The following is a 19081-nucleotide window of genomic DNA, read 5'->3' as shown; positions in this document are numbered from 1 at the left end:
TTATTCTGAAAGTGAATGAATCAGAAATTTATTAAACCTCTTTGAAAAATAAAATCAATTTGCTTCTCCCTTCCCCAGAGTTGCAAGAGAAGGTCATACTTAACTTCTCAGCGACTTGCCAGGAGATGAAGCTGAACCTGTTTGTTTCAGTCAGTGAGGCTGGAGAGCAAGCAGTTGCCTCACCTTCCCACAAGGAGCAGTGTTAGTCATATGTGCCCTCACCTTTCACAGGGCACAGACCTAGGCCACCCTGGATCCTTCAGCTTGTTCTCCTGGGCCTTAAATTTCTTTCTAACGTGTGTGTATGCATGTGTGTGTGCCCCTGCATATGCATATGTGTTTATATGTGTATTTATGCATGTGTACAAACCACCTAGTTATATATGAGTGCCCCTAGATGCATTCAGCAGGGGATGATCAATAGTTTCCCTCAGCTTCTCTTGGGGCCATGTGCTTGGTTTCATGCTGGAAGGGAGTCTTCATGGTGAACTGCAGCGGCTAGTAGCCTGATCTTTGGTACTTTGGATCCATTTCTCTTTTTATTTAAAAAAGTCAGTTGGAGATTGAGAATTCTAATTCAAAAAGATGTTATTTTCTAGAATGCCAGAGGAAAGGGGCCGTCAGCCTCTTGAGTGTATCTTGCAATATTAAACACTTTTGCGTAGGTCCTCAAGGCGCTACAGAATGGTCTTTGCCTTTGATTCAGGCCAAGTTTCTGCTTTCCCCATGAAGGGTCCTCTTCTCACTGCAGAGTTGTTGTTCCAGAGGTCTCTAGAAAGGCCATCTCTGCCCAGAAATGTTCTGCAAGGAGCAGAAAAGCCTTTGGAGGCAGCAGAATGCATAGGAGATGTAGCAATGCTAGGAGACACGTGACACTGGGGAACATGGTGACATCAGAGGACACGGTGACAATAGAGAACATTGATAATGGGAACATGGTGACATTGGGAACTGGGGGACACAGTCACCCCTCATTCCCCTCTCAGTGCCTCGGTAAGGGCCAGGAAGGACGCACATTATCACAAGTGAAAATGGAAATCAAGTAGGAAGAAAGGTTAGGACTGCAGGAGGACACGCCTGGGTAACTGCATCTGGCTGCTTCAGGGATGTTAGTGGGAGGTCTAGGAAAGCAGCTTAAAGGGATTAGTCGGGAGGGAGGAGTTTGAAGAAGCTAATTATAAAGTTCGTAGCAGAGATGAGAGAGGATTATAAGACCTCTTTGTGCACCATGCTTTTGAAAATGAGAGAAGAGTTCTTTCTCCTGAGATGAATGTGGATAAGATAGAGAGCAAAGGTAAGGAAGGGAGATGGGGGATCCTGAGCCATAAATGGGACTCATGGCTACAGCAGGGAAGACCACGTTTCCTTGCAGTGTGCACATTTATGAGGGTCCTGCAGTGGTCTGAACCATGTGGGAGTGGGAAAGACTCCTCACCTGACTGTAATTCACAAAGTGTCAGTTTACTGACAAGATTAAGCATTGTTAGGAGGATCTGTGAAATATTTGTGTTAGTAATCAGTGTGTATTTCCTGGATTCCTGATCTATACTGAGCATGGTGCATGGGGCTCAGAGCCCCAGGGAGTACAGACTTGCCTCCCAGCCTTGGGGTACTTGGCCAAGAAGGATACAAGCCCAGGATATAGGAAATGTTGGGGAAGTTGTACTGAAAATGGGGTTGCCCCAGACTGGAGGGTTGAGTCAGGCTCCACAAAGGAGGGACTCCAAGACAGGGTGCAGAAGGATGAGGAGTGCCATGCAGGCAGAGTCTGGGAGCCAGGAGGCTGGGTGGGAGTGGAGAACTCCTGTGGGAAAGAAGCAGGAGCTGAAGCTCAAGGGGGCAACCAGAAGGAAGCCTGAGGGACCCTCAAATTGCAGGGTAACAAGCCTGAGCTTCTTCTGCAGACACTGGGGAACCATATGAAGGGTTTGGAGCACAGGAAATGCCCAGGTAAAACTGGGTTTCAGGACAGCTTGGCCAGCAGGTACACAGAACAGAGCGTGACAATGACAGGGAGTTCCTGTAGGAGGCTTTTCCAAACTCCTGGCAAGAGAGTGGGGCTTCCCTAAGTGGGAATGGAAACAAACAGTTGGATGAAAGGGCTCAAACCTATCAAGACTAGTCTAAGCCCCCTAGCAGTGGGCCAGGGTATTCTCCCAGAGGGTCCATCATGCATCTTCCAAAGACCTTGGAGGGATGGGAGGAAGGAGACATTCTTTTTACTTTAAAGCAAACATCACCATATAATAAAGAGAAGACATGGTGGTATCCTCTTTATGTTACAAGTCTCCTTGTCTATACTCCTGTCCCTGAGGGGTTTGGGGCCAAGGGATTCTGCTCACCTGGCACCAGAAGACACGAATCCAGAGAGCTGAGAGTTCCCCTGGGTTACAGATGAGAACTTGCACTATGCAGAGTGAATATGGCTGCATGTTACAGGTGGGATCCACCAAGACACAGATTATGTCACTAACCTCCTGGATCACACAGATAGTAAGTGGGCAGTTGGGATTCGAATTCATAACTGTCTGGTGCCAGACCTTTGGCCTTTCTTCTATTCCACCAAAAGGGATTAGCCAGCGTCCACAAAGCTGAGTGGTACAAACTTGGGATGGTCTAGAAGTATCTCTGTAACAAAGGGGAGAGAGGAAATGCAAATTCCCCTGGGTTGCTCTCTGATTCTCCTCCTCCTCTGATCCACTCCAGCTGCCTGGGCCTTTCCACCATGAACAGCTCCTTAAGGGATGCCCAGACCCTGAGCCACCGTGAGTGCCTCCTGCCTTCCATGGCCCGGACTCCCTCTGTCACCCAGGTCACGCCAGCCAAGAAGATAACCTTCCTCAAGCGAGGGGATCCCCGATTTGCTGGGGTTCGCTTGGCTGTTGACCAACGAGCTTTCAAGAGCTTTGGTGCTCTAATGGATGAGCTTTCTCAGCGTGTGCCTCTCTCCTTTGGGGTGCGCTCTGTCACCACACCCCGCGGCCTGCATGGCCTCAGTGCCCTGGAACAGCTGGAAGATGGTGGTTGCTACCTCTGCTCTGATAAGAAGCCCCCCAAAACACCCAGTAGGCCAGGTTGGTCACAATGGAGAAGTCCATCTACTCAGCAATCAAGGGATCTTGAAAGCCGGTGTGAAGCACCAGGAACATCCTCTTCCTGCAAGGGTCCTAAAGCCCCAAGGAAGATAATGCTGGTTAAGAATGGAGACCCTAGATTCCAGCAGACTCTGGTTCTCAGCCATAGAAATACAAGAAACATGACAGCCTTTCTCAGCAAAGCCTCAGATCTTTTGCACTTTCCTGTGAAGCAGGTGTATACGACGAGTGGGAAAAAGGTAGGTTGTTGAGGTATGCTATTTCCTTTAAAAAGCTCTCTGGACCTCAAATCAAAATACTTAAATGGAATGGGGAGGTTATTCCTTGAAAAGAGGCACTGATTGCATTGCTACTGATTAAAGGTAAATTAAAGGAGTGGAGACGGGCAGTCAGTTAAACAAGCAATTATTATTTGCATTTTGGTTACCATTTAGTGAGTGCTTAGTGAGTGCCAGACACGGTGCCTTGCACATTTTTATTATTTTCTTATCCAATTCTTCTATTATCCAATACCACCTATTTCAGGAAGAGTTCAGTGTGAAAAACAAAAGCTCCTCAAAGTACCTTGAGCAGAAAGTAATCTAATGCAGAATATTATGGGATTCCCAAAAATTTGGACAGCTGGAGGCATGAGCTCTAAGCTGGATCTACAGGAATACCTCCCAGCATAGTGCAGGAAGCTATTACCCTGCTTGAAGCTACTGTGATTATTGGTTCAAGGATACTTCTTTCAAGTGGTATCCAACCTTATAAAGCTGGGACCAGGAAACTGCCACAGCTGCATCTTGGCACTCTTGACACACAGGAGCACTGGGGTTCTGGGACTAGCCTGCTGCCTGGGCTGCTATGGCATCCTGGTACCCACACATTTCCTTCACAGCAACAACAATCAGAATCAAGAAGAGATGGTGTCTGCCCTCCTTGCTTTCCCAGACTTGATCAAGTGCATCTAATTGATGGAGAACCCAATCTGCATATAGCCTGAACTGTGGAGAAGGCTAGTGAATATAACTTTTGCCTTTTCAGCTCCTGCAGAACATGAATGTATGCCATAGGTGCACAGGATGGAGGATGGAGGTGGCTTGATCTAATCAACAGTTTCCCCGTAATATAATCCTATTGCTACTTAACACCTGCATACACTATTCTACCACTGCTTAAATTTACAAGCAGCAGCTACAGCAGCATATTCCCACCTAAGTACGTAGCTACCTTTCCTACAATCAAAATACATTTGCCTTATCCCCAGAGTCACATCAGCACTGTACCATCCATCCTCTGGGCACAAGCCCACCTTTGTAGTCTCTGTCCTAAGATTTAACTGTCAAGTCACCAAAATACCTTATAAAAAGTGCTAGACTAGGGAGGCAAGGGCAAAACATAGAAAATTGATTTATACCTAGCAGAGTTGTGAAGAAAACTAGGTTACCTACTGCAAGGCCATTGATGGTATTAGGTTTCCTTCTACTGTCCATTTTATGTTCCCTCTGCCCTCTGCCAACACCTCAGCTGAATATGGTTATAGCTATGGTAGAGTGGCTGTGGACCATTTCCATCATCTAAATTATAGTGCATTTACAATGTGCTAGCATGTGCCACATCATTCCTGCAGACTCTGAGCCCTTGGGGGTCCTTCCTGAGTTGTTGTTTTCTTGTGTTAATTTTTACCACTGAATATGGCAGCCACAGAAATCATCCAACAGATTCCCTGGGCTATAGATTACTTTTTCCCTGACCCTATTTATGTAATAGCATCCTATTCCCCCTAACCAAGTTTGAATAGGATCCAAACTCTCATTCTGAGAGACCATTACAGACCCATTCAACACAGAACCCCCTTTGTTACCTCTTGGTTCATATGGCCAAGGGACTGTCTCAACTTTCAACTTCAATGACCCCCTGTTGTGTCTCCCGGTGGGGACATTTTCCCTTGGACCCAGAATCCTCCAAACTAGCAGAGTCTGAAGTTGTTGGGGTGGGAAGCAAAATGTCTGTAGCTAGGTCATAGGTGTAATAGTTAGAGGAGCTGTTCTCATTCCCACCCTTTAATTCCCAGGTATCTGTTGTCTGTGCAGAAACAGCACTATACTCTAGAGTTGTTGCCAGTCCAGAGCACATATCACATCTTGCAAGATAATGCCTCAACATTATAAAGTGATTCCTTTGAGCTGGTGCCCATAGGATGATCCACTGTTCTACAAGTTATAGTTACTTTTGGGTGATGGGGATATGGCTACACAGTGAACTCCATGGGTGTTTGTGCAATGCCTCACTCCTTTTGCTATGAAATCAGTTCTTTGGATAGAAGTAATTCTCATGGATTATGGCAATGTTGAATGAGGTATTCAGTAAGTCCACAGATGGTGATACTGGAAGAAGGATTTGGGCAAGGAAGGAAATATATATTCAAAATTAGTGTCTATTCCAGTGAATCCACATTTCTTACTCTCCCCCTGATGGAGGGGTTCAATGACCATAATTGGCTGCCATGATAGACCTTTCTAATGAGAATGAGAGCTGCAAGGACTATGAAGGCTGGCTTCTCTGACCTAAAGAAATGAGATGAAATGACCCATGAGTTGGATGTCTGAACACCTCAAGGTATGCTGCAGATCTCAAGTGTTTGGGCACAAGTTTAGCATGGATTTCTGCTCTTGGAAGATTGGACTCTCAGCAGACATGGCATCAGACCCCCATGAATAAGGTACTTTACTTTCCTAGTTCATGTTTACTTTGCCACTCTGCTCATGAACCAACTGAGCACCCCTTGAGGTGGTGGAAGGAAAAGAATGACTAATAGCCATTAAAATAGGTCATTTGTCCACATGATTATCACCTTCTGGTGGGAATTCCATGGGACACAAATGTTCTTATTCTCCAGGCACATTCTGGGAGACCCATTTAGATTCTTCTCTAGAGTTCTTTGTCACCAACCCTCCAGTCTTGTTCCATCCAAGGCCCTGATTGTCAGTTTGAAATGCTAGCCACTGCCTATGAATTGCCATAGGACTTCCTGCCATTGCTCCTTACATGAAAAGTAGCCAATCATATCACACTGTGTCTTGTATTTTCCTTCCTCACTGCCCTTCATGGCCCCCCAAGTAGGTCTGTAATGGTGTAGCATTCAACTTTTGACTTGTGTCAGCATATCCTGTGAAACATCTGAAACCCAAAATCAAATATTTTCTTCTTCAGTTAAGTGGTCATAGGGAACTCCTCTAGGAAGTTGTAAGTGGGAGGGCAGGAGAGGTGGCAATGCAGCAGAAGCAGGTGAAATGGGAGTGTGACTCATGAAAATTACTTATGCCTTCCGTTCAAATGTTTGGAGCCTGATCTAGTCCATGTCACCACCTCCTGATGATGGGGTGCTGCTTTGACACACTTGCTTTATGGCTTGATGGATCACGAAACAATCATTTCAGTTTTATTTCAACAACTAGAAGAATCTGTTTCTGCATCTGATGTTTGGCAACAATAGTAAAGACATTCTTTTATAGTAGTAGTGGAAACACCCAAGTCTTCTGGCTATCCCTAAACTGAGAGTTTAGACCTTGAGCTTGCCATTTTTTGTAAGTCAGAGAAGCCAGCCTACTCCATAGTCCTGCAGCTCTCATTCTCATGAAAATGGTCTATCATGGAAGCCAGTGATGGTCAAAGTCTTGCTCTCAGTAAGCTGCATTCTACTATCAGAGGTGATCATTCAAGAGCCTGTTTATCACTTTGTGCCAGAGACCACCAGTATCCCATTGTAACCAGATTATCACTGCCTTCAAACCCAATCAGGTCAGATGACTAATTCAAGGCTCCTATCCTTGAGGCTCCATTGCCTGCAACAATATCTGATACTGTACATTGAATCAGTGATGATTCAGTATAGGGAACAGAAAACTCTGTAAGTATCTTAAGCATGAAGAAATTATGCACAGAGAGTTTTGGGCTTAAAGATTGGAGAGCTGGAGGAGCATAGGCTTGATTTCTGGAAATAATTCCCAGAATATCACAGAATTGACCCATCTGGGAAGATACATTTAACACAATCAAGCAAGTGGGTTGTTGGGATGAAGTCCCTGGAATAACTGAGTTCAGTATTAGCCCACCAATTCTGCGCTCTGGAATCAGGCGTGTCATGTGCTACTGCTGTCTGTTGATAACCAGAATGCTGGTGACTAGGTACTGGGACAATGAGTGTGGCTTTTGCCATTTCAGCTGCACACACCCCTCCATACTTTTGACCCTTTTTTTTTTTGTGGCAACAGTCAAAAGCAAAAGAAAGAAGTGTTCTCCTTCACTGTCATTTCTCTTACCTTGTGCAAGTGCATCTAATTATTAGAAATGATTTCATAGTTAGAATTCTAGCTGCAAGGGAGTCCAGAAAATGTATATAGAGCTTTGTATACTCTGCCATACTGGAAATTACACCAAAAAGAGAGTAAAATAGAGGTTAACTAATCTAGGACATGACCTCTACCACACAAACTCACAAGGCAATTCATGTTATTACTTCCTTTGTATAGGTAAGAAAATTGAGGCACAAAGGTTAAGTAATTTGCTCATAGTTGCATGGCTGGCAAATGACAGAAACACTAATAATGTCAGAGTCATAATAAAAGAAAACTCCTAACTTATGGCACATTTACTGTGTATCAGAATTATACAGAAAATACAGAAAATAAGGCTAGGTACCTACCTTCAATTAGCTACAGTTTAGTGGGTATGGCGAAATGGAGAGAGCAGGTCAAAAATAAGTTAATTGGAGAAAATATATTAGTGTGTTTTCATATAGACTTAATGTAGAACTATTAGAGTTTCTGTAAACAAAATGGTCTCATTGCTTCCCAAGGCAGGCTGTGGCATGGTTATCAGATTTCAGATCCTTGACTAGGTGAACACTCTCAATATCCTCTCAATAAACCTCTTTCTGTGTGTGGATCCTAAACCTTGACCTCTTTTTAGGATGAGAGCATCATTTTGCCCTGAGTTCTTTTTTTCCGCCTTGGGAAAGTCTAATTTCCTAGAAGTATGACTACATCTGTAAATTGATAGACTTGGTTTATGTTTGTATTTTTGTGATGCACTAGAGTTCTAAATCAACAAAGAAATGTGCTTAGTAATTTGAAAGAAACTTCTAATTAACTAGGTTGAAAGACCTGGTGGACAGCTAATTTAGTGTCATTTGTGGGAAGAGGATGCAAGAGTTCTCTTTTTCTCATTTGCTTGTTAATGAACATACCCTTCTGATTTGAGAAAATAAAGAAGAACAGATTCAGCCCTTTGAAGATGAAACTAAATCCCTCAACAATGCCAATTACAATATAATGTCATAAATAGTGCATAGTCTCACATGTGCCATAGGGGCCTCAGAGCCATGGAAATTTTTCTAAAAGCAGGGACCTGTTTCTTGCAATGCAATTGTCTGCTCAGCATCTAGCCCAGGATGTCCTAGGGTAGGTGGGAAAGGATGGCATAAGCCTCTGGTCTGGAGCCTAGGGAATCATTGGAGGAGCCTGTACAGAGAGCAGCCTTGCCCTTCTCTGTTCCAGAAGGGCTGAAAGCAGAGGTGATGGGCTCAATATTATACAGGAAAACAAAGATTGGACCCAGGAGAGAACTCTTTGTGGGAAATGAGTGAGATAGTCAATCAGATTTCCATAAGGAACCTGGAGGCCCTTCTGCTTTGGTTGCTTAAAAAAAAAAAAAAATGCATATTCTGGAGGCTGCAAGGGTGGGCAGGGAAGCAGGCCAAAGACTTCTTGAAGTGTTTTCCACCTGAGGCATCCAGAAGAACCCCTAAACCACAAGACTTATAGTGGGTGGAGGGAGAGGTATAGGTAGAGAGGAAGGTCATGGTGATAGGACCTAAGCCCCCAGCTAGTTATGGAGGTATTATGGCAAGTGGATAGGATCAGAATTCTGGGGTAAGATGTGCAAACTTCAGCAACGGGTCAGAGTGATGGGATTATTCCTCTACCTATGTCTCCTGGGTAGATGAGCTCTGCAAACTAGGCTTCCTAACTCAACACTCTCCTTCTTCAGGTGGACTCTCTGAAGGGTCTGATCCACAGTCCCTCAGTGCTAGTATGTGCCGGCTATGAGTCTTTCAAACCTCTGGCAATGGAAGATTCTAGAAGATATGGAATTGAAACTTTATCTGGGCAGACTCCAAGAAACAAAACTGGTGAGTTAGTTTTAGAGTTTCCCCAATTTTGTTTGCACTGGACAGTGGTTCAGTAGGACTAGGCAGATATCCCTTCCAGATAATTTTAAAACCTTGCCTTTTGGCTCCAATTTTTTTGTATCCCAGTTGTTTTGGGTCATCCTTGCCTATTCTTCTTTCTTACTGCCATCAACCTTAATTGGGTTGAAATTTGACTGGTGTGTGAGAGAGGGGAGTCTGGTATTTAAACAGAACAGGGACTAGGAGATCTTGAACTCTAAGTTTCTAGGATCTAAAATAAGCTTTATTAAGGACAATGATGGACATGACATTATGGAGGCAATGGACCATAGGTATGTGGCATCTGAATCTTTCCTGACTCCCTTAGGCAACAATAGAAACCAAATGGACTAAAACTAACAATGATCATTAATCCTCCATCTATTCATCAATCTCTACATCCAACTGATCCAACTGTATGTATATCTCTCCAAAAAGCCTACTATGTGCCAGAGTATAAGTGTTGTTATTCAAAAACACATTATTTTAAAAGCATAATTAACAACTGCAGGTTGAAATTTTCAGCAAAATTATTGGAATGGAAATGTGCCAATTTGGTGAATAAACAAAATAATATCCTTTGTGAAATGCTGCTAAGAAATGACAATAATGGTTTTGGTGATTACTGCATTCCAGGTGCTAGAGGTACAAAGACCTTTTATCCATAGAGCCCCCCTTGGGAGGAGCTCCCAGTCTCATTACGTGCTTATGGAAGAGCAGAACTTGGCAAAACCTTCTGTCTAGAAGGACTCAAGTGGAAGGATCTGTTCTTTTGCTGGCCATAGGCTCAGCCTCCACTAGCTCTTTCCTCTTCCCAAGCAGGAGGAGATGAAATGAGAAAGCACTAAGGGCTTCATTATTACTTGGGATCACTTTTTCTTCCTTCAAGGGCTCCCTTTTCTTCTTTTTCATGGCTAGAGTGCAGGCTGGACTATCATGACTTGGTATTGTGTGTCCAGGTCCTTTCTTGCAATCATTTATCACCCCCAAAGCTTGATGAGTGTTAGGATGATAAATCACCACTAATAATTGCAAAGCATTTTGCAGTTTACAAACAGACGCCTATGCAGCATCTTATTGATTTTGCTTCCTGTGTTGGAGGTGGGCACGAGTCAGACCTGGAGTTAGCTCTGGGCACTGCTTCTCTGCCTGCCAACTTTGTTGTCTATTGAGAACATACTTTGTGCTAGCAACTCTGCAGAAAGTTTTATGTTCATTGCCCTGCATCATCAAAACAAACCTACCATTATTATTTTACAACACAGTAAAGAGGCTCTGCCAAAAACTACACAGCAAGGAAGTGGCAGAGTTGAGACAGAATTCAGACTTAAAGTTCATCTCAAAGCTGGTTCCTAAATTACAGACTGGATAATCATTCTAGAATGGTTTGTCCTTACTTTGTGGTTTTGGGGGTGGCAGGATGTTTAGGTGATGAAAGGCTCATGATTAGCCTTAATTCTCCGATCCTGAAGCTCCCCCTAGTAGCTCACTGTCTTTCCTCTTTTCTCATACTTTCATTGTGTGCCAGGAAGCTGGGGGCCAAAGGCCAAGCAGAGTGTGATCCACTCAAGGTCCAGGTCGGGCAGCCGGCCACAGCGGTTTTCCTTGCTATCAGAGAGGTCTGGTCTCAGCGACCCCCCGGTGTCCCTGCATCATGCTCAGATGGACCTCGCTCATGATGGACACCCTCAGGACATACCTGCCCAGCTTGGCCCATTGGTGGCCAGTGATGATGTTGAGAAAAAGATCCGCATGAACGAAGATGGCAGCTTGTCTGTAGAGATGAAAGTCCGCTTCCACCTACTTGGTGAGGACGCACTCTTATGGTCCAGGAGGGTAGGGAGGGCCAGCGCCCTGACAGCAGCCAGTGAGGAGGTCCCCGTCCTGGGGGAGGTGGGTTCCCTCCGCTGTGTGTGGGAGGACCACCCTGGGGGCTCCTCAGAAACTAAGGCACAGGGACAGGGGCCCTGTGAGGCAGGATGTGAAGAAGCTTGTGGCCAAGGCCTGTGGCAGCCAGGGTCCAGGTATGAGATCTGGATGAACCCCCTGTACTCCACCCAAAGAGAGGGGATGGCCTCTCGGAGGAGATCCAGACTGACTCAACACTCCCACTCCAGGAGGCCCTGTAGCAAAGGGTTCACTAGAAGGAAAAGAAGCAGCAAGGACAGTGACAGCCCTGCCTCCAGCGACAGACCCCCCAAAGACTCCGAGTCAAACCCCTCCTGCTGCTCCAGGTCTCCAGAGGGCAGCATGGGCAGCTGTGACCCACATTCAGCCTCGGGGGCTGCCTCCCAGAGGGGAGCAGGGTGGGAAGCTGATGGCCCATCAGGGACTAGGGAGGCCCCAGGTCGGCAGGGAGCAGGGCATGGCAGCAGGGAACACCACAGCTGCCTGAAGCCCCAGACCCGAGGCACGTTAGGTGCTCTTTCTGACTCCTCAGGGAGTGCTGGTTCTCACGAGGAGTCTAGTGAAAGGAGTGAACAGCACCAGGGCTGCCAGAGCAAGACAAGGGCCATGACTACCTCCCGAACAAAGGCCATTCAAGGGGAAGGCCCCAGTCCTCCCATGGTGAGTCCCTTGTCTTTGAGGAATGAGGACTCCCAGGCAGAAGAGAATGGACAGGGTACCAGGAGCTCCCAGGCTGAGGGTAGGTCTGGGATGAGACTGCCCCTGACTCCAGGTCATTCTGGCTCTGGGGACACTGCAGAAGGATGTTCTCCACCTTCTGCCTGCGCCTCAGTCCCAGGCAAGAGAAGAAAGAAGGGCAGAGCCAGTGCTCTGTCCTCACCCAGCATTTCTGGTCTCAGCCGAGGGGCTCAGATAGGCTGCCCCAGTCAATACCACACCCGAAGGCATACCCACTGCCCACCTGACTCACACATGCCCAGGCAAATGCCGGAACCTCCCAGCAGAGGCAGGGTCTGCCCAAATGGCCCAGTGCCACCCCTTTCAGCAAACTCACCCAGTACCAGGAACCAGGTCTCCCAGGATACAGGGTCGCCCTTCTCTGCCTCTCTTCATTCCCAGTATGCACAGGGTGTCAGCAGTGCGCTCATTACCCCTGTGAGCAATTCTGACTGCGCTTCCAATTTCTATTCCCCATACCCTCCCTCTGCTGAGGCTGAAGGGGACCCTGAGTTCAGGGCATGCTCATCAGCTCCCACACCTTCCAACACATCAGACTCTTTGAGCAACCAAGCTGATGGTCTAGACAAAAAGGCAGGGGGCAGCATTCCCAAACCTTCCTGGCCTTTAGTTCTGCCAGTTGGACAGTCCGACACAGGGATGCCAGGAGCCCATCAAGGCTGCAGCTGCTCATTGATCAGCACATGCCTGTTCCACAGGACCCCCAGTTGTAAGTCTCATGCCCTGCAGACCTCCCAGGCATTGGGAAGCCTGGGGCCCTTCTCTGAGGTCTCCTTGGCATGCAGCAGATACTGTCCCACTCCCCCAAGAACATGGCCTTTTGTCAATAAACACCCTTCATATAGCAGCAGCCCCAGGGCTGACTGCAGGCCAGGTGGGGGAGAGCTGGGGGAGGGAATGCTTGATGCATGGTGCCCCCGACCCCCTGGCTCTCAGTCAGGGGCTATGGGGAAAGCAGTCAAAGGCTTGAGAAGGGGCAGTTCCAGCTGTGGCCCCAGGTCTGGGAGAATATACCAGGGGAAGAAGGTTACTGGTAGAGGGGAAAGCCTAGAGGGGCAAGAGAAAGATGGCAGAATGGTGCTGGGTGCTCTGCCCCAAGCCTCACCAGACACCGTAGTCCGTGAATGGCTGAGCAACATTCCAGAGGAGCCCATACCCATGAAATGTGAGATGGTGGGTGAGAGAACAGATGTGGCAGGGGATGACCCAGAAGGCCCCGAGGAAGACCCTGTGGACCAACATTCCCCAGAATGTCTAGGGGAGCCAACACCGGTCAGACAACTGTCACATGAAGGGGCCACCAGCGAGAAAGCAGAACCAGATGAAGCCTTACCAGTAACTGGTGATGCTGATCTCAAGTCAGAAGAGGGTCTTCCTTGTAATGGAGTTTCAGAAGACCCCAGGGAAGCTGGAGCAAGCAAAGGCATGGCCGTAGATTGTCGTGTGGGCCAGTGTGTGCTACCTCACAAGGTCTCTGCATCCATACAGATCATGAAGGTACTGATGGGCTCCCAGCAGGGCCGGCCCAGCAGCCTGCCTGAAGTGTCCAACACAGCGGGCAGGAGGCTCAGCCACTCTGCCCAGGGCCTTATCACCTGTCTTGCTGGGCTCCACTTCTTTGATGAAGACCTTGGGCCTCCCACTGGCAAAGTGAGGTTTATAGATTCTCCTCGGTACCAGGAGCTCCTGAGCACCTTCCAGGCCCTGTGGCCGGGATGTGACCTCAGGCGAGGTGAGCTGGACTTGGGTCTCTGGGAGCTTGGCTGGTGCCAGGCTCTGCCAGGCCTCAGGTCTGACATCATGACTGAGGACTTCACGCCAACATCCTCATCTGGTGTGGATGTCCACAGTGGTTCCGGAGGCTCAGGGGAGGGCAGTGGACCCTGTGCCATGGAATGTGCCCTGGTCCCTGAGAAGATAGCATTGCCCTTGAAAATCCCCTTCCAGAGGTCTGATTCTAGAAACTCGGAGAACCAAGAGGATCAAGGAAACCAACAGCTGAGTGGTTCCACAGCCTCTTCAAATTCCCAAGCATGGACTTGTGCCAGCAGAAAAGATGAGGCAGAGAGAAACAGCGGGGGGCAGGTTCTGGGACATAACCTGGAGCAAGAGGTTGAAAATACAGTGCAAGATGAGGAGGCCCTGCTAAAGAAAGTTGGAGAAGAAAAAGAAATAGCAGCACTGCAAGGAGAGGGTGTCCAGGGATTCCCAGAAGAGGAAAGAGTCATGGGACAAGAACTGTCAGAGGCCAACTCTCAGGATGGGAAGGGAGCCCAGGAAGTTAAGAGTGGGCAGGAAGAGGAAGCAGGGGGAGACCCTGCCTCCACTCTACTTTGTCCTCCAGGGGAAAGAGAGAAACCCACAGAGCTCCCTAGGAGCCTCAGCGAGAGGGATCCAAACACCAGCGGTCCCCAAATGGAGCCTGGTTTGGAGAAGCTGCCCAAAGCAGCTGAGCCATGCCACATGCAAACCCAGGCCAAGCACACCCAGAGGCCTGGGGAGAGGAGCTCCTCTCGTGCCCGCAGAGTGCCTCTGGACCCTGACGCCCTCTGGGTGTCCAGGTTGCTGAGGAAGATGGAGAAGGCCTTCATGGCTCACCTTGCCAGCGCCACAGCTGAGCTCCGAGCCCGCTGGAGTCTGCAGAACGACCGCCTGCTGGACCAGATGGTAGCAGAGCTGCAGCAGGACCTGGAATGGCGGCTCCGAGAGAGCACTGAGAATGAGCTTCGGAAGCTCCAGAGCCGGGCAGGGGGGAAGACACCGGCCCGGGAAGCCCTCCGGTGGGAGCTGTCTCTGCAGACAGAGCAGCGCAGACGTCGCCTCCAGGGCCTGCGGCACCTCTCGGCCTTCTCTGGGCAGGCTGGAAGCCAGGGGCCCAGCTCCTTCCCCATGGAGGAGGATGCGTCCACTCTCAGCAGAACCCTGGGCACCTGGCTGGTTGGGGAGGCTGAGGGGGAAGAGTTTTGTCCCTGTGAGGCCTGCATGAAGAAGAAAGTGATTCCCATGTCCCCAAAGGACACAACAGGGGCACCCAGAGCACCCATCGAAAAGGCCTTCGACCTGCAGCATATTCTGCAGAAGAAAGGAGGGTGTGCTAGTGGGGAGGCTGCAAAGACATCCCCTAAGGAGGGAGGGATGGAGCCGCTTCCGGTAGACCCCTTGGGGACAGGGACCATCCAGGAGTCCAATGGAGGCCTGGAGCTGGGGTTAGGCCAGGACCCCGGGCCAGAGGAGCAGGATGAGGGTGAGAGCAGCCAGACCCTTGGCAAAGATGGAGACCACCGAGGGGAAGAGGAGGAGGAAACTGCTCAGAAGGGAGAAGGGATCACAGGTGCTGATCAAGGCAGTATCCAAGAGGGAGCAGGTGGGGAAGAGCAGGGCTCTGATGGAAAGGAAGAAAACACAGAAGAGGGCTCTGGGGCTGACACCAGTTTGGAAGGTGAAGCCTCAGGAAGAGATGACCCAAGTCCAGGAGGACAGGACGATGGTGTCAAAACTTCAGAGGCCCGGGAAGCTGAAGGAGAGGGGCAATCAGAGTCAGCAGGCGGAAACCAAGGGGAGAAAGAAGGTAGCCCAGAGGCTGGCTCCAGACAGGGTCAGCTGGGTGAGACTTCTGGAAACAGCAGCCCAGATCAAGACGGGGAGCCAGCACTGCCCTCTACCCTAGGTGGAGACAGCCCCTGCCAGAGGTCAGGTTGGAAAGCAGGTCTCACTTCCTCCAACATATCTTCTCTGGGAAACTGCTCTCAGCTCTCTCAGAAAGGCTCTGAAGAAAAGCCTTTGAGCAGAGACATGAAGAGCATCGAAGAGGAGTCCAAGGGGGTCCCCGGTTCAGAGAGAAAAGTCACAGGCATGTATCCAGAAATCTCTGCTTCTGAGCAAGAAGGAGCCCCCTCGGGCCCAAGGACTCCAGAGCAGGCAGCAGGCGAGCCCTCTGGCCTAGAAGTTGAGGAGGTAGTTAAAACTCCTACTTTCACAGAAATGAGGTTTAAAAACCTCACCATGGACAGGACAGATGACTTTGGCCAAGATGACTTAGATTTCTAGAGCTCCAGCTGCAAGGCGGTCATGAGTCTGTTTTTATTTACACTTGTCTACATACCTGAGCGAGGCTTGGTCCCCTGAAGATGTACAAGCAGCTTGGAGAAAGATCAGGACTTGCCACAGGGCACAGCCACACCACACTGCCCCGGGTTCTAAATTCTGGAGCTTCCCAGGGCCCCGCTGGGCAATCCCATGTTCAGCGTGAAGGAGGGTTATCTCAGATCTGCCCTGTTATCCCAGGTCAACTGGACCCCTCCATTTTCCTGCTGAACCCAAGAGGATGAAACTGACTGGAAATGTTCCGGGAGAGTTTTTGTTTGTGCGTTTGTTTTTTGCTCTCATTCTTTTCCCTATTGATCTCCAGTTATTTTTCTCCTTGGCCTCTCTTGGCATTCACCTCATTCCACTTTGAGGTGCTTTTATTCTAGTCTTGAATAAGTTTGGTGACTCTGCAGATGTGAATACTTGGAAGATACGGACAAATTCAGGGTCATTGGACAAAGTTTGTTCTCAGCCCCAAAGGCCAAGTGTACGTCCCTAATTCATATACATATTCATGAATACTGGTAATGGAGAAAATTGGGAAAGGCAAAAAAAGCAGGAAGAAGGAAAAGTAGTCATCCGTAATCCCATCACTCAGAAATGACTAATGTAGCAGTTGCCTACAGTTCCTTCCCAATTTTTCCTAATGATTTGATGGTTGAACTCATACACTTTTTTTTTCTTTAACAATGCAAGAATTCCCCCAATTTATCTCAAAATCTTCACATAAATTTTTTTCATAAAACTATTTTTAATGCCTGAATAATTTATTATGCAAATATAAAACACTTTACTTAGCCATTTCCCTAATATGGACCATTTTGATGGGTTTCATTAGTTTGGGTTTTTTTTTTTTTTTCCTTAACATTTCTCTGCTCCAACTGCAGATGATTTCCCTAGAATAGATTCCCAGGCTCAGAATTATTTCACCAAAAATATCAGCTTTTCTGAGGCTTTTGATATCGTGCTGCCAAATTGCTTTTCTAAAGGTCTATACTAATTTACATCACCTGGCCCACCATGCACTCATCAGTATTGGTATAACCATTCAAAATGAGAAATCTTTTCCTATTTTATGAGCAAGAAATAGTACCTCATTTTAATGTGGTACTATTTTTTACATATTTGATTGCTAGTGAGATTTCTATGTTTATTAAGAAGCTATTTGCATATAAATTTTATGTGTATGCCTTTTACCCATTTTCAACTGAGATCCTAGCTTTTTTTTTTTTGATGAACTAATTTGCATGTGCCCTTTATAATCTTTTGTTAATATTCTGGTTATCATTTTTGAGATTAAAAAAAAAATGCCCTTTCTCTGCATCCTTCCACATCAAGTCTTGACCAAGCCCTGTCTGAGTAGGGAGCTCCTGATGGGGCAGAATTTCTTTGACTGGTTTTCACCAGCATTCCTGCTCCTACATGACCATTCTGTGTATTTAGAATTATTAAAGTGGAAGTTGATGCTATGACAGGTATTGCCCCCTGGTTGTTAAAATGTAAATACTACTAATAAAAAGTAAGTAAAAATTTAAAATAGTAAAAAATTAAGAATAAGTGAATGTTGAATGTAAGCTGAGTCCTCAAGCCTGCAGTCACCTACTGTTTCTAAGTGCTAGAGATGTTCTTAATAAAATTTGATGTGCTGTAAAGTTTTTTGTTGTAGGGTTTTCTTTCTTTCTTTTTTTTTTTTTAGGATTTTATTTATTTAGTTATTTTAGAGAGTGGGGAGGGGCAGAGGGAGAGAAACAAGCAGACTCCATGCTGAGCATGGAGCCTGACTCAGGGCAGGATCCCAGGACCCTGAGATCATGACCTGAGCCAAAATCAAGAACTGGATGCTTAATCAACTGAGCCATCTAGGCCCCCTGATGGAGGGGATTCTTCAAAGTGTTTACATTAGAAATACACACACACACACACACATACACACTGGTGCCCTAGCCAGCAGCCCTCAGTGGAGGAGGTTGTATTGTGAGCTTTTTTAAAATACGGTGACATGCAGAGTTGTCCAGAACTTGTCACTGTTAGTTGACATGACATATACACCATGCACTTCTTCTGTGGCTTGAGGTCCCCAGTCATCCCCCTAATAAATGTTCCAACATTTGTGTTTCCTAATCTGACCTGCCCAGATGACAGAGACAGCCTTCCCTGGCACTTCATGAAAATGGTGTTGTCGGTCTCTGATCCTGAGAACACAACAGCTTGGGATTTGGAGTTGCATGACCTATAAGCTCAAGTCCCAGCACTAGCACCTCAGTTTCAACTGTGAAAGGACTGTTTTCCTCACTGCATTGTTGAAAAGTAGATGAGCTAACACATGAAGCTTCACTGTACTCACATTGGGAAAATAGAAATATTTTCATTAGCACTGCTATGTTTTCAATGTCTGTTATGTGTCAGTGACCATATTACAAGTACGTATACTCTTTTCTAAAGATTTTTATTTATTTATTTGATAGAGATTACAAGTAGTCAGAGAGGTAGGCAGAGAGAGGAGGAAGCAGGCTTCCCGCTGAGCAGAGAGCCCGATGCGGGGCTCGATCCCAGTACCCTAAGACCATGACCTGAGCCAAAGGCAGAGGCTTTAACCCACTGAGCCACCCAGGCGCCCCTGTACGTATACTCTTCACATGTCTGTGAACGAGGCAAGTCCACACTGTCACCCTGTGTCACAAATGAAGCAACGGCAACAGAGAAGACATACATAAAGTTCTCTGAACTCAGGCAGCTCCTTAGGGATAAAGCCAAGATTGAAACACAGATATTTCAGAGTCTAAGGTCCCTGTCCTTTCCCCACCGTATCATATTTTCTTCATTTCGATTCAGGCTCCATAAATAAATAAATTAACTAAAGGTGATCAACACTTTGTTGAATGAACTTACTGCAAAATAGTTAAGACTTAGAAAAGTAAATTAGATAGGATCGGTTTGCTCAGCTGATTGCATTATGTCCTTAGTAATGATTTACTTACATACAGATATCGGGAGCTGGAGATAAGCTGGTTCCATAAAGCTATAAATTAAGCTGGAGAAT

The 19081-nt window shown here is 47.1% G+C and overlaps 1 protein-coding gene across 1 annotated transcript; it reads left to right on the top strand.

The window, feature by feature from the left end:
- Positions 1–2725: 2725 nt before the first annotated feature.
- Positions 2726–16002, top strand: RP1L1 (RP1 like 1). Its single transcript, XM_032855446.1, has 3 exons — positions 2726–3334; positions 9129–9270; positions 10838–16002. The coding sequence occupies exons 1-3, from the start codon at positions 2726–2728 to the stop codon at positions 16000–16002; spliced, it is 5916 nt and encodes a 1971-aa protein (XP_032711337.1).
- Positions 16003–19081: the final 3079 nt, after the last annotated feature.

Source organism: Lontra canadensis, unplaced genomic scaffold, assembly GCF_010015895.1.
Source record: "Lontra canadensis isolate GAN:19392208 unplaced genomic scaffold, GSC_riverotter_1.0 scaffold10, whole genome shotgun sequence".
In the NCBI taxonomy this organism is placed as follows: Eukaryota; Metazoa; Chordata; class Mammalia; order Carnivora; family Mustelidae; genus Lontra; species Lontra canadensis.
Note: the sequence above shows the minus strand (reverse complement) of the source record. Positions and strands in the feature narration are given on the sequence as shown.